Below are 14,055 nucleotides of genomic sequence, written 5' to 3' on the forward strand. Positions count from 1 at the left end.
GGTATTGGCCTGGTGAGGAGCGGTGCCTGGTTTACTCCAAACCTGACTCAAAGGATTCAAAGACTGGATATTGGATCTTTGAAGAAGCTGCACCTCCTGTTGCGTTACAATGCCCCCCTCTTCATTTTTAATCCAAGATAATTCAACATATTTGCAGGTGAGTAATTCCATTTTGTGAAACACACAGACCAGTGTGCAGTAAATATTGTAGCTGACATAACAAAGCGGAGGCTACAGACAGTTCTATAAAGGTCCACTTGTATTTATTTTGGCTAAAAACAATCAAGTTGTGTTAAGTGCACAATTACCTGACATTTAAGACTTACAGTATATTCTTTTCATATCCATTTTAACATGTTTACAGCTGTGTTCCCACTACTGAGAAATCTAATAAAAGGAAACTTAAGTCATACAAAAACGCTTTTTTGCCTTTAGTGTATTTACTGATACTGTGTGTGTACTTTTTTTTATATTTTATTAAGTTTAGGTTGGGTTTTATTAGGTTTTCTTTGAAGTCACTAACTTTTCTGTCACAGAGGCAGGAGCAACCCTTGACTGCACACTGTGCAAAACCGTCTTATTTGGTTAGTAGTGTACTTAATTACTGCGATTATGGTGCATTTTGATTAGAAGTTTACATGATTTATAATAATACTGTAAAAAATATTCATAATAAATGATTGCTTCGACAGTGGATACATACAGATTATAAATGTCAGTTTTCTTACACAATTATGTGATGTTGTGTGCTGTTATACCTTTAGTTATCAATCAATGAGACACAAGTACAATCAGTCAAGACATACTCCTGCTAAACGCTCTGTCACATTACACACAATTTTGTCCAGCAATTTTTAGTCATAGACTTAAGTTATATAATCAGCGAGTCAGAGGCAGTTGCGACTTTTTACTGTAAGCACCAATCGTGTAGTCCAACATCCCCAGTGACCGCTCTCTGACTTGCCACAAGACAGTGACAGCCAGTACGTATAGTTCAGCCACATGCAATAAGAAACATGGCCGTGGTGGACCTGACAGACAGAAGTGGTTGGGGGTGGCGTCTGGGTGGGCTTGAAGACAGAGATTGTAGTTGTAGCCTAACTAACCCTAAAGCAGTGCTCTGCAATTCCAGTCCTGGAGACCTACTGTGGCTGTAGGCTTTCATTCTAACCCTTTTCTTAATTAGTGAGCAGTTTTTGCTTCTAATTAACTATTTCCATTCATTTTAATTGACATTTCTTGAGACTCTGAATTCATTTTTTTCCCCCAAAAAAAAAAAAACAACAAAAAAATGCCTAAACGTGAATTTGATGTGAAATGAGTCAACTGCTGACCAACTAAGCCAGGACCTCAAACTCCAACCAAGTTCACTTCATTCAGTCTCTTAATTTGAAGCCAAATCTCGTTGCTAATAAAACCCGTTATTTTAATTGCATGGCTCTCATTCTTCCATGGCAGACATTTCCAAAACTGCTGATTTTCTTTTTTAAGAGCGCTGCCAAAATGTTTTTGTGTACATGTGCAGGTCAACATTACTGAGGCCTTCATCTTTCTTTATTTTCAGATATTGTGTGATGGACGCAGGTTGTTAGTCATGTGTTGGATCATTTTGGGTCTCATTATTGTTTGGCTGCTAATTAAGGAAAAAAGAAATTCTTAAGAGGTGTGAGTAGTGAATCAATTAAAATTAAGGCAAAGAGTTAATTAGCAGCAAAAACAGGTCACTAATTATGAGATGGGTTAGAATGAAAGCCTGCAGCCACAGTGGCCCTCCAGGACCGGAGTTGGAGACCCCTGCCCTAAAGGAAAGTGTTTGTATGGCACCGGCGCAGTCAAGCAGCACATTATTGGCTATCAGAAGATGGGTTCAGCTTGCAATATCTTGGGATTGTAAAGCTGTGCTGGGAATTCATTGCAGAGAGCTGTAATATGTCATACCCTTTTATTTCTAGTCACGCGATATGACATACTCGGCCAATAATGTCAGCTGCTGCACTTGTCAAAGGTTTGACATTTCCAAGTGACAAGAAGTCGCGTAATGTGACACTGGCTTACGGTGACCTTAACTGTTTGGCAAATGTGCCCTTTCATATCTTTACTCCATGAGAAAAATACCAAAAAACTGAAGTTTGTGACACAAACTTGAAACTAATTAGCCTGGGTGGGCCTTTCCAGAGACCTCCACAGCTAACCTCACCTTCTACTCTTAGAGCAGTACTCTAATGGAGGGGTGTCCCAATTTTGTGGAAAAATCTAAAACTTTTATTAGCTTCATTTTATGTTGATTAGATTATTGAATGAAAGATTACAATTTATTTGTTATAATTGTGTAAGTATGGTTTTAAAAATGGTCTCAGATATTTAAAGTGCCTTATTTTCCCTCCTGTGTTTCTTTCACAGTCACTCGTTTTTTTCTAACTGCTCAGCTTTCTTAAGTGGGAAGACATTGTGTAAAATAAATGAGTTCGTCAATAAGATAAAGCTCTGCCCTACTGGTAAATGGCACGCAATCAGTACTGTATATTTCGATTAAAGTGCTTTTTAAGTTGTTTTGGTCAATTTGAGATTATGTTAATTCCATTGAACACATTTCATCATTTCTTCTGCTTTGGAGGGTCAGGCACACTCTCTGTTAAAGGAGTACAATTTAGCAGCAATATATGGCGCTCATAGGCCTTTGTGGTCTTAAAGATGGCATCGGTTCCATGCAGGCGATCCAGGACCCCCAGTACTCCAAAACACTGATTGAACCTACAAAGATAAACAAAATTTAGGGAACTGACAAAGAAAGTCAAAGGAATTTACAATTTATTTCACTGGGATTCAATATTGTAAAACAGCAAAATGTGATCTCCCAATGTAGTAAAAATGTTTTATAGGCATTGTATACACAGCATATGTGAATAGACCAATCAGAATAAAAATAAGAGTTATACTGGGTACACGTAGTACTGAAAGTAAATGCACTGGAATGAATGGTTTGTTTTACTTGGTGATGTTTCAACTGTATCCACAACTTACTTTAGATGATGAAAATCATGGAATTCAGGGGATGGGAGGAATGGCAGATGGTATCCACAATGAGAGATTGTAGTTGTTAAGAGTGCCATGCAGAACCACAGCATTGTGGTGGCAACATGGGAGCCCATGAGTACTGGCCCAACAATTGGTGGCAACATATTGGAAAGCTGCAAGACGTGAAGAGAAAAATGTTAAAAGCAAAATGGTAAATCTTAAATACAAATAAGTTGGTCAATGCCAGTGCAATGCTGAACAGCATTAGTCAAAAATGTTATCAATATTCACAATATTTTCTTAAACAATAGCGGTGATCACTGTTTTTTGAAATGTAACAAGATGAGTGCAGACTTTTAATTACTTGTATTCCAACAAGTAGTGGCAACTTGCTTTCTGTATTAACTCAATGCTTTGCATACAGTGGGATGCAAAGGTTTGGGCAACCTTGTTAATAGTCATTATTTTCCTGTATAAATCGTTGGTTGTTACGATAAAAAATGTCAGTTAAATATATCATATAGGAGACACACACAGTGATATTTGAGAAGTTTATTGGATTTACAGAAAGTGTGCAATAATTATTCAAACAAAATCAGGCAGGTGCATAAATTTGGGCACCACAAAAAAGAAATGAAATCAATATTTAGTAGATCCGCCTTTTGCAGAAATTACAGCCTCTAAACGCTTCCTGTAGGTTCCAATGAGAGTCTGGATTGTGGTTGAAGGTATTTTGGACCATTCCTCTTTACAAAACATCTCTAGTTCATTCAGGTTTGATGGCTTCCGAGCATGGACAGCTCTCTTTAACTCACACCACAGATTTTCAATTATATTCAGGTCTGGGGACTGAGATGGCCATTCCAGAACGTTGTACTTGTTCCTCTGCATGAATGCCTTAGTGGATTTTGAGCAGTGTTTCGGTCGTTGTCTTGTTGAAAGATCCAGCCCGGCGCAGCTTCAGCTTTGTCACTGATTCCTGGACATTGGTCTCCAGAATCTGCTGATACTGAGTGGAATCCATGCGTCCCTCAACTTTGACAAGATTCCCAGTCCCTGCACTGGCCACACAGCCCCACAGCATGATGGAACCACCACCATATTTTACTGTAGGTAGCAGGTGTTTTTCTTGGAATGCTGTGTTCTTTTTCCTCCATGCATAACGCCCTTGTTATGCCCAAATAACTCAATTTTAGTTTCATCAGTCCACAGCACCTTATTCCAAAATGAAGCTGGCTTGTCCAAATGTGCTTGAGCAGACCTCAAGCGGCTCTGTTTGTGCTGTGGGTGGAGAAAAGGCTTCCTCTGCATCACTCTGCATACAGCATCTCCTTGTGTAAAGTGAGCCGAATGGTTGAACGATGCACAGTGACTCCATCTGCTGCAAGATGATGTTGTAGGTCTTTGGTGCTGGTCTGTGGGTTGACTCTGACTGTTCTCACCATTCGTCGCTTCTGTCTATCCGAAATCTTTCTTGGTCTGCCACTTCGAGCCTTAACTTGAACTGAGCCTGTGGTCTTCCATTTCCTCAATATGTTTCTAACTGTGGAAACAGACAGCTTAAATCTCTGGGACAGCTTTCTGTATCCTTCCCCTAAACCATGATGGTGAACAATCTTTGTCTTCAGGTCATTTGAGAGTTGTTTTGTGACCCCATGTTGCTACTCTTCAGAGAAAATTAAAGGAGGAGGGAAACTTACAACTGGCCCCCTTAAATACTCTTTCTCATTATAGGATTCACCTGTGTATGTAGGTCAGGGGTCACTGAGCTTACCAAGCCAATTTGAGTTCCAATAATTAGTTCTAAAAGTTTTGGAATCAATAAAATGACAACGGTGCCCAAATTTATGCACCTGCCTGATTTTGTTTGAACAATTATTGCACACTTTCTGTAAATCCAATAAACTTCATTTCACTTCTCAAATATCACTGTGTGTGTCTCCTATATGATATATTTAACTGACATTTTTTATCGTAACAACCAACGATTTGTACAGGAAAATAATGACTATTAACAAGGTTGCCCAAACTTTTGCATCCCACTGTATATAAGCAGATATATACCTGAAATTTGGGATCTGAACACTAAAAACATAATGGTACTTACTATATGCTCAAGAGGATGGGCGTACAAGGAGACTACCCCAATTGGTGCTGTCCATTCATGGTGAACTTTGTGAACGTACCTGTAGATAGCTGGGTGGTGGAACAGCCTGGTGGCAGGTAAGAAACATACATTCAGTTATTTATTACCATGCATAGGAAAGAAAGCTGTGAATATACAGCAGCATTTATGTGTGCATATATCTTAGACATATTCTGTAAATAACAACCTGGGATTAAGCAGTAAGATTCAATTTTATCTTCTATTTCACGCTCGGGCAAAACACTTGAGAGAGTGAGGTATTGACTGGTGCTGTAACGGCCAAAGCATAACCCGCTGCATCCCTTGTTCCATGCATTAACTTTGGTAGAGTTGGTATGCTATAAATATAGGTTACATGTTTTTAGGAAAGTATAATTCTTTATTTCAATTTTTAGTGAATAGTGTAATAATAATGTTAAACTAAAGAACACATTGTACATGAGGAGTTTAGATGTTCTCTCTGTTTCTGCATGGACTTTACTCACACATCCTAAAGAGTTTATCTGATTGCTGTTTCCACACAGGCGTGTATTCCAGCACTTTAGGGGTCCATGGCATCTGGAGTTTTAAAAATAAAAACAGTACAGTTGGGCTCTGTGGTTGAAGGTGAATGCATCAATAAAGAAAAGTGATTCCAGAGAGACCAATAAGGGGATTGGCAGAAACGGTTTGGTTGTGCCAATCTCCTCACTGACAATCTGCGGAGTACCATTAGGGCACCTGAGCCCATAATAGTAGAAAAGGAGCAGGAGTAGGTTAGACGGGGGATCAAAAGAAACCATATATGAAGAAAGGAGAAATTGGGAGTGTGGGTTAGTGAAGTGGTGAAGGGAATGACGTACCAGGGATGGACAGTCTCCCATTGAGCACTATTATGAAGGAGCAGGGAGTCATCGGGGGACTCTTAGGGATCCTGCACATGCCAGTGAGGGGTGCATGGAAGATGGAGGTCCAAGCTCCGAGTGTACTAACGAACACCAAAGGATGGTGGTCTGGATGAGAGAGAGAGAGAAGGGCAGCAGCTGCTTTGCACAAATATTTCTAACACAACTTTCCAATCATGTTCCTACATTCTTGTGTTCATGTGAATGTACTGAAGTAACTGCTGTGGTTTTATGAGATGATGGCCTGTGATTAGGTAAAAGGGTTGTTTTCTTTATATGTGCTGGGATAGACTTATAACTGATTCATATTAACCGGTGATATGAAGTCAACATTGCATTACAGTTTCATTTTAATCGTTTTCTGTATTTATATGCATACCAGTATTCTTCTTGAATAGAAAGTGTAAATATTACAGACTAATTTGATGCATTGTCTTTAAGGTTACCAGTGTTAAATCAGGCTTCAGTTCTTTGCATAACTGATAAAATGTAAGTTGGGATAATGAATAATAAACAGTACTACAGTATTGAAATATACAAATACTACAGGCCATCAGAGTTCAAATTTGAAGTTTCAGAAATTTAACAATCATCCTTACACACATAGACACACACAAAGAAATAGAACTGTCTAAAAGATTACTATGCAGTGCTGTTTTAAGATGGCTTAAATGTAATAAGCAAAAGGTTTCACAAGCAGATATGAAAGACAAAGATTTTCTTTTCATATTTGGCCAAAATGGTTTTACCTGTGCGAATAGTAAAACAGAACTTCCTCAATCAATCCAAAAACGAAGAATTCCAGCAACACCCAGTGGAATGTGGGCAGCTCAGGGCCGCAGGGATTGCCACGCCATTTCATCACAGGGTACATAACTATCACCATGGGCACAGAAAGGAAAACCTGATTGAACAAAACTTTTTTGACAGCCTGGCGCAGCTTTGCAGGATCCACCTGTGTTGGGGAGGACACATTAGTATCATTGATCCATTAACAGAGCTATAACAAAAAAACAATGTCTTTACTAAAGCAAGGTGTAAGCGGCCTCTATCAACTGCATTGTTCTGGATGTAACTTTAGCTAACTGTATAGAATTCATTTAAACTTTAATCAACAATCAAGATTAAGGGTCAAACCTTGTGCATAGCTTTGAATGTTGCTTTCTCCATCAATCAAGGGACAATAGAAGTTTAAACTAAACTGGCCATAACTGAATGCAGCTAATGACACCAGATGCAGGTAAATAGTAACAGTCCTCACACTTTTCTTGCACATATATATGATTGTTCAATCATTTCTTTACGCATTACATACGATTTATTTTTTCAGCTTGGCTATGGTATCTTTGTGCTTTTTCTGTGATTGTCCTTGTGCTATAAACAAGAAACCTCTATGCAAACACCTAAAATACTACTTTAGGTGAACATATTTTGTCATTGTTTTCCCTTTTTTTACTCGACAGATAATCTCCATTTGCCACCCTACTAATTGTCAATTAGCAATCCTTGTCATCATCCCAATTATTCCGAGGCAGACAACTGTCTCTCAATCAAAGAGCAACTTAAGTATAAAATGTCAGGCACAGAGGTTACTACCTTGCATTCACCAGCACCTGCACCTCAAACAATATACGGAGGATTTTCAAACCAAGCTGCTACAACAACCATCCTGTAAGTACTGGTAAGAAGTACACTCGGTTTGAACATGGATTCATTCTTTGTCTGTTGATTCTTTTTATGAATCCAATCATTCTGATCAGCATTAGAGCCGCAAAAATAGTTTACTTATGTATTAAATGTAATTTACATACTACCTGTAGAAATCCTCTTGTATAATTTTAAAGAAAGTAAATTTATTCTCCGTGACAGGTCTAGTTTTCAGGCTCTTGTTACATTCCGTCAAAAATATGAGCACTGGCAGCTTATTCAGATCATTACTATCCTAACTTTTTCATGTTTGGACAGAAGTTCAGTTTTGGCTAGGAAGCCTTCTGTGTAAGATGCATGCTTTACTTATGTTTGCAGAGGTTTCTGCAACACATTTCAGTTTCATCTCAAAATTAAAAAAAAAAAATGGGAGTCAGATCTGTGCAGTATAACGGATATGGATGAAACATATCTGTCTATTTATTCTGTCTCTAACCTGCTTAACCAATGACTCGATTAAACCATTGGCTATCCTGCCAGAATTAAGTGTAAGGAGCGAAAACCTACTTTAAACAGGGCACACACTCAGGCATACTCCCACATTCTACCAGTTGGCCTTTACAAGACCCAAATGTTGAGAATGAATGTAGCTTCCACAGAAACCGAACATGATATTTGAACCCTGGAGCTGTGAGCTAAATGAGGTAGGTTGTTAGATTACTTGAAATCCTTATTTTTCTAGTAGTTAAACAGGGGGAAAGGTAAAGTTTTTAAATTGAGTACAGGGTACATAATGTTTTCAGAAACAGCACGTTAGATTTATTGCTACTTGCACTTTGACTGATTATAATCAGCTGTATAAATGAAGATAAAAAGTAATCCAAAGGGCCTGGGCCATTGCATTATGTACTGATTTTCAGGAATAACGTGACAGTTCTTTATCTGTGTAATTCATTCTATCAGCATCAAGTGTACAACCTGTTTAAAATAAAGAAGTTGCATTTTCTTATCTCACAAAAACAGGTATTCATAGAGATCTTGTTCTCCTGTTCTGTGACAATGTAAATATAAATGCTTTGTTCCTTTCACTTTCAGTCACTTGTTACCTACTGGTTGTATTACATTATAACAAATAGCCAGTCATAGACTTAAAGAAGCAAGATGCAGACCACATATTCATCTACACTGGAAAGGATGTTGGGAACTGAGTCCGCAGAAGGACTTGGCAATGTGGACTTCAATTGATATAGCAATTATTTTGACCAAATATGTCATATTTGATATTTCTTGATATATTCCCAAAATAACTTAAAGATTGAAGATCAGAACCATATAGACATGTCTATACATGCTGTCTGTACAGAATTCAAAACCTGGCATATTTTGTCACAATAATAATATGAAATGTTACCAAAGGAAAATTTAAAAGTTTCATGAATAGCTCTATGTCAAAGAAACAATGTGTGCAAATATAACATGTTTTTCCAGCTATTTTTGCTTTATATCTCCTTTACATATATTTGAATTTCCTATGTATTGCGTGCAACTGTATCTGCCAGTCAGTACACCCTGCTCCACTATCTTTTTATATAAGGAAAAACAAAGCTCTTGATTCATTGCCACACTAATTACAGAGCATAGTACATGTACATACAGTGCTTCCGGAAAGTATTCACAGCGCATCACTTTTTCCACGTTTTTTTATGTTACAGCCTTATTCCAAAATGTGTTAAATTCATTTTTTTCCTCAGAATTCTACATATAACACCCCGTAATGACAACGTGAAAAAAGTTTACTTGAGGTTTTGCAAATTTATTAAAATAAAAAACTGAGAAATCACATGTACATAAATATTCACAGCCTTTGCTCAATACTTTGTCGATGCACCTTTGGCAGCAATTACAGCCTCAAGTCCTTTTGAATATGATGCCACAAGCTTGGCACACCTATCCTTGGCCAGTTTCGCACATTCCTCTTTGCAGCACCTCTCAAGCACCTTCAGGTTGGATGGGAAGCGTCGGTGCACAGCCATTTTAAGATCTCTCCAGAGATGTTCAATCAGATTCAAGTCTGGGCCACTCAAGGACATTCACAGAGTTGTCCTGAAGCCACTCCTTTGATATCTTGGCTGTGTGCTTAGGGTCGTTGTACTGCTGAAAGATAAACCGTCACCCCAGTTTGAGGTCAAGAGTGCTCTGGAGCAGGTTTTCATCCAGGATGTCTCTGTACATTGCTGCAGTCATCTTTCCCTTTATCCTGACTAGTCTCCCAGTTCCTGCCGCTGAAAAACATCCCCCACAGCATGATGCTGCCACCACCATGCTTCACTGTAGGGATGGTGATGAGCAGTGCCTGGTTTCCTCCAAACGTGACGCCTGGCATTCACACCAAAGCGTTCAATCTTTGTCTCATTAGACCAGAGAATTTTGTTTTTCATGGTCTGAGAGTCCTTCAGGTGCCTTTTGGCAAACTCCAGGCGGGCTGCCATGTGCCTTTTACTAAGGAGTGGCTTCCATCTGGTCACGCTACCATACAGGCCTGATTGGTGGATTGCTGCAGAGATGGTTGTCCTTCTGGAAGGTTCTCCTCTCTCCACAGAGCACCTCTGGAGCTCTGACACAGTGACCATCGGGTTCTTGGTGACCTCCCTGACTAAGACCCTTCTCCCCTGATCGCTCAGTTTAGATGGCCGGCCAGCTCTAGGAAGAGTCCTGGTGGTTTCGAACTTCTTCCACTTATGGATGATGGAGGCCACTGTGCTCACTGGGACCTTCAAAGCAGCAGAAATCTTTCTGTAACCTTCCCCAGATTTGTGCCTCGAGACAATCCTGTCTCGGAGGTCTACAGACAATTCCTTTGACTTCATGCTTGGTTTGTGCTCTGACGTGAACTGTCAACTGTGGGACCTTATACAGACAGGTGTGTGCCTTTGTAAATCATGTCCAATAAACTGAATTTACCACAGGTGGACTCCAATTAGCTGCAGAAACATCTCAAGGATGATCGGGGAAACAGGATGCACCGGAGCTAAATTTTGAGCTTCATGGCAAAGGTTGTGAATACTTATGTACATGTGCTTTCTCAATTTTTTTATTTTTAATAAATTTGCAAAAATCTAAAGTAAACTTTTTTCACATTGTCATTATGGGGTGTTGTGTGTAGAATTCTGAGGAAAAAAATTAATCTAATCCATTTTGAAATAAGGCTATAACATAACAAAAAATGGAAAAAGTGATGCGCTGTGAATACTTTCCGGATGCATTGTGTATATATATTATACATAGAGCATTTTATGATTTACATCATTTGCAATGGTTTAAAACTATTTTTTTTTTTGCATATCCATGCTTTTCCTTGTCTGTAACAGACTGCTAACTACTGCACCGACACTTAATTAAAACAATGTAAATGTAAAATTACTTGTTTTGATCACTCTAATTACAGAATGCCATTTATAAACAGGATGAGTGATTTACAAAAAGGCAAATGGAGTATACCCCTGATCTTTTTAGTGGCCATTTCTAAAGTGAAGCACCCTCTTTGGCACTTGATAGTATTTATTTTCATTTCTTATTTGGGTGTTTTAAAATATTTTAACAACGCCTACCAGTTGTGTATTAAAGACCTACATCAACATAAATTTTTATGGCAGCCCCAGTTTTACATACCGGATTATTTTTATCCACTTGAATCCGGTATCGTGTGATAAATGCTGGTTTTCCAGTTGCATCCGCAAACATCAATATTCCATTAAAAGCCCAGAAGACAGCAGTAGGAATAATCATTGTACCTTGAAAAGAGAAAAAATATATAATACAAGTAAAGGAAATTAACTGAACAATATCTGTCCTGTATTCAAAAAACTTCTATTTCACATACTATATAGACATGGGTACACACTGCTGTACAATCCTGGCCTGAGCACAATCTATTGTGGAGTTTGCATGCCCTGTCTGTTTTTCCTTTTTTCTCCTCCAGCACATTTGTGTGTGTTTGGCTGGTGACTCTGAAGCCCAGTATACCCCGTAATAAACTGGCACACTGTCCTATGTTATTTCCTGGCTTATGCACTGTGTTGCCTGGGAAAAGGGGACTGAACATCCTTAGCCACACATTGGTCAGAGTAGCTTGGGAAATAGATTGATGGATATTGCTTTTTCATTTATACTCTTTGTGCTGGGTGGCACGGTGGCACAGTGGTAGCACTGCTGCCTCGCAGTTAGGAGACCTGGGTTTGCTTCCTGGGTCTCCCTGCATGGAGTTGGAGCATGTCCTCCCCGTGTCTGTTCTGGTTTCCTCCCACAGTCCAAAGACATGCAGGTTAGGTGCATTGGTGATCCTAAATTGTGCTTTGTGTGTGTGTGTGTGCGCGCGCGCCCTGCTCGTGGTTTGTTCCTGCCTTGTGCCCTGTGTTGGCTGGGATTGGCTAAAGAAGACCCCTGTGACCCTGTGTTAGGATATAGCGGGTTGGAAAATGACTGACTCTTTGTGATGTTTATATATTCTCCCCATTTGTTTTATCCAGTACTTAAGCTTGAGTGCAGACAGATGAAGTTACTTACACAGACTTACACACATACAGAAGGTCAGTGGTGGGAATCAATCTGCAGGCTTTTCATTTCCTGTACAGTTACTTAATTTATAAGCAATTCTGTCTATATATACTGTAAAGTTCAAGGCAAACATTGTAATAAACCACACAATCTGAAAAATGCTTTCAACAGTCTTACTTAAAGGATGAGGAATGCAAGTAAACATACACAAGATAGAAGAACCGCGTGTTAAGTGTTAATCAGCAATATAGGGTCACAGGGTATAAGGCTTATGTAGGCAGCAACAGATATAAGGCAGAAAGCAACCACGGACTGGACACTACTCTATTGTGACGCACAATCATTCCCACTGGGACATCTTAAATGTCATCAGCTCACCTGATCTGCTTGCAGTCTGTATGAGGAAACTGCAGTACGAAGAAAAACATTTCACAGGCAATATGGTGTAGTGGCTAAGGCTTTTGTAATAATAATAATAATAATACATTTTATTTATAATGCACTTTATATTTGAAACAAATCTCAAAGTGCTACAAAATTAATTCAACCCGAAAGCTCTGATAAAAAGATAAGTTTTAAGACCAGATTTAAAAGCATCAACAGTCTGTGGCGTCCTCAGATACTCAGGGAGAGCATTCCACAGTCTGGGTGCAGCTGAGCAAAAAGCTCGACCTCCCATGGTATGAAGTCTAGTCTTAGGAGTTTTCAAAAGATGTACTGATGCAGAGCGAAGGTTGCATGGGGGCGTATGTAAGGAAATAAGTTCTTTGAGGTAGGGAGGGGCATCCCAATAAATACACTGGTGGGTAAGAAGGGCAACCTTGTAATCAATTCTAAATGAAACAGGGAGCCAGTGAAGAGATTTAAGAATGGGTGTAAAATGATCGTATTTACGCCCTCATCAGGATCCTAGCAGCACTGTTCTGAATATACTGCAGCTTTTGAAAGGTTCTTCCAGTAGTCCCAATGAGAAGTGCATTGCAGAAGTCCAGCCTGGAGGAGACAAACGCATGGACTAACTTTTCTGCATCAGCAAACATGAGTGCTGGACGCAGTTTTGCTATATTCCTAAGGTGAAAATAAGACGTTTTACACAGATGTTTGACATGAGCGTCATACGTCAAATGTGAGTCCATTTTAACCCCAAGGTTTATAACGGATGTTGACACTGGGATATCCTGACCAGAAAAGGTAATACTGGTGATGTTAGATGACCTAACCTGGTGTGGGGTGCCTACTAAAATAGCTTCAGTCTTAGAGCTGTTCAGCTGCAGGAAATTTTGCTTCATCCATGACTTTATCTCCTCCAAACGGTCAAAGTGGATGATGGCAGAGTAGACGAGGAGGTTGAATTTATCCTGAGGTAGAGCTGAGTATCATCTGCATAGCAATGAAATAAAATACCATGCTGGCTGATGATACAGCCCAGGGGAAGCATATACAATATAAACAAAATGGGACCGAGCCCTGAGGAACACCACAGGTGGCACTGTGTATAGCGGATTTAGCCTCTCCCAGGGCAACATGCTCCGTTCTTTCAGTAAGATAAGATGAGAACCAGTTGTAAACAGAGTCAGAGAGTCCAACAGTGTGTCGTAATCTGTGAAGCAGAATGTTGTGATCAACAGTATCAAAGGCCGATGACAAGTCCAACAAGATGAGAAGCGATGGAAAACCAGCATCAGCCGACGTCAGCAGGTCATTCGTGACTCTAACCAGAGCTGTTTCGATGCTGTGGCAGGGGTGGAAACCAGACTGGAATTTCTCAAACAAATTATTTTGTTTTAGATTAGACTGAAGCTGTGCAGC

At 39.4% G+C, this 14,055-nt stretch overlaps 1 protein-coding gene across 1 annotated transcript in view; it reads right to left on the minus strand.

Annotated features, from left to right (window-relative positions):
* Positions 1-244: 244 nt before the first annotated feature.
* faxdc2 (fatty acid hydroxylase domain containing 2) overlaps positions 245-14,055 on the minus strand; it is a 34,141-nt gene continuing 20,330 nt past the window's right edge. Inside the window, exons 5-9 of the mRNA XM_039774096.1 lie at positions 11,362-11,483; positions 6,795-7,000; positions 5,123-5,228; positions 3,022-3,188; positions 245-2,751 (exon numbers count right to left, since the gene is read on the minus strand). Coding sequence (XP_039630030.1) covers positions 2,595-2,751; positions 3,022-3,188; positions 5,123-5,228; positions 6,795-7,000; positions 11,362-11,483 — 758 coding nt within the window. The 3' untranslated portion in view covers positions 245-2,594. The remainder of the gene's footprint in view (positions 2,752-3,021; positions 3,189-5,122; positions 5,229-6,794; positions 7,001-11,361; positions 11,484-14,055) is intronic.

This window comes from Polypterus senegalus, chromosome 13 (assembly GCF_016835505.1).
Source record: "Polypterus senegalus isolate Bchr_013 chromosome 13, ASM1683550v1, whole genome shotgun sequence".
Classification (NCBI taxonomy): Eukaryota; Metazoa; Chordata; class Cladistia; order Polypteriformes; family Polypteridae; genus Polypterus; species Polypterus senegalus.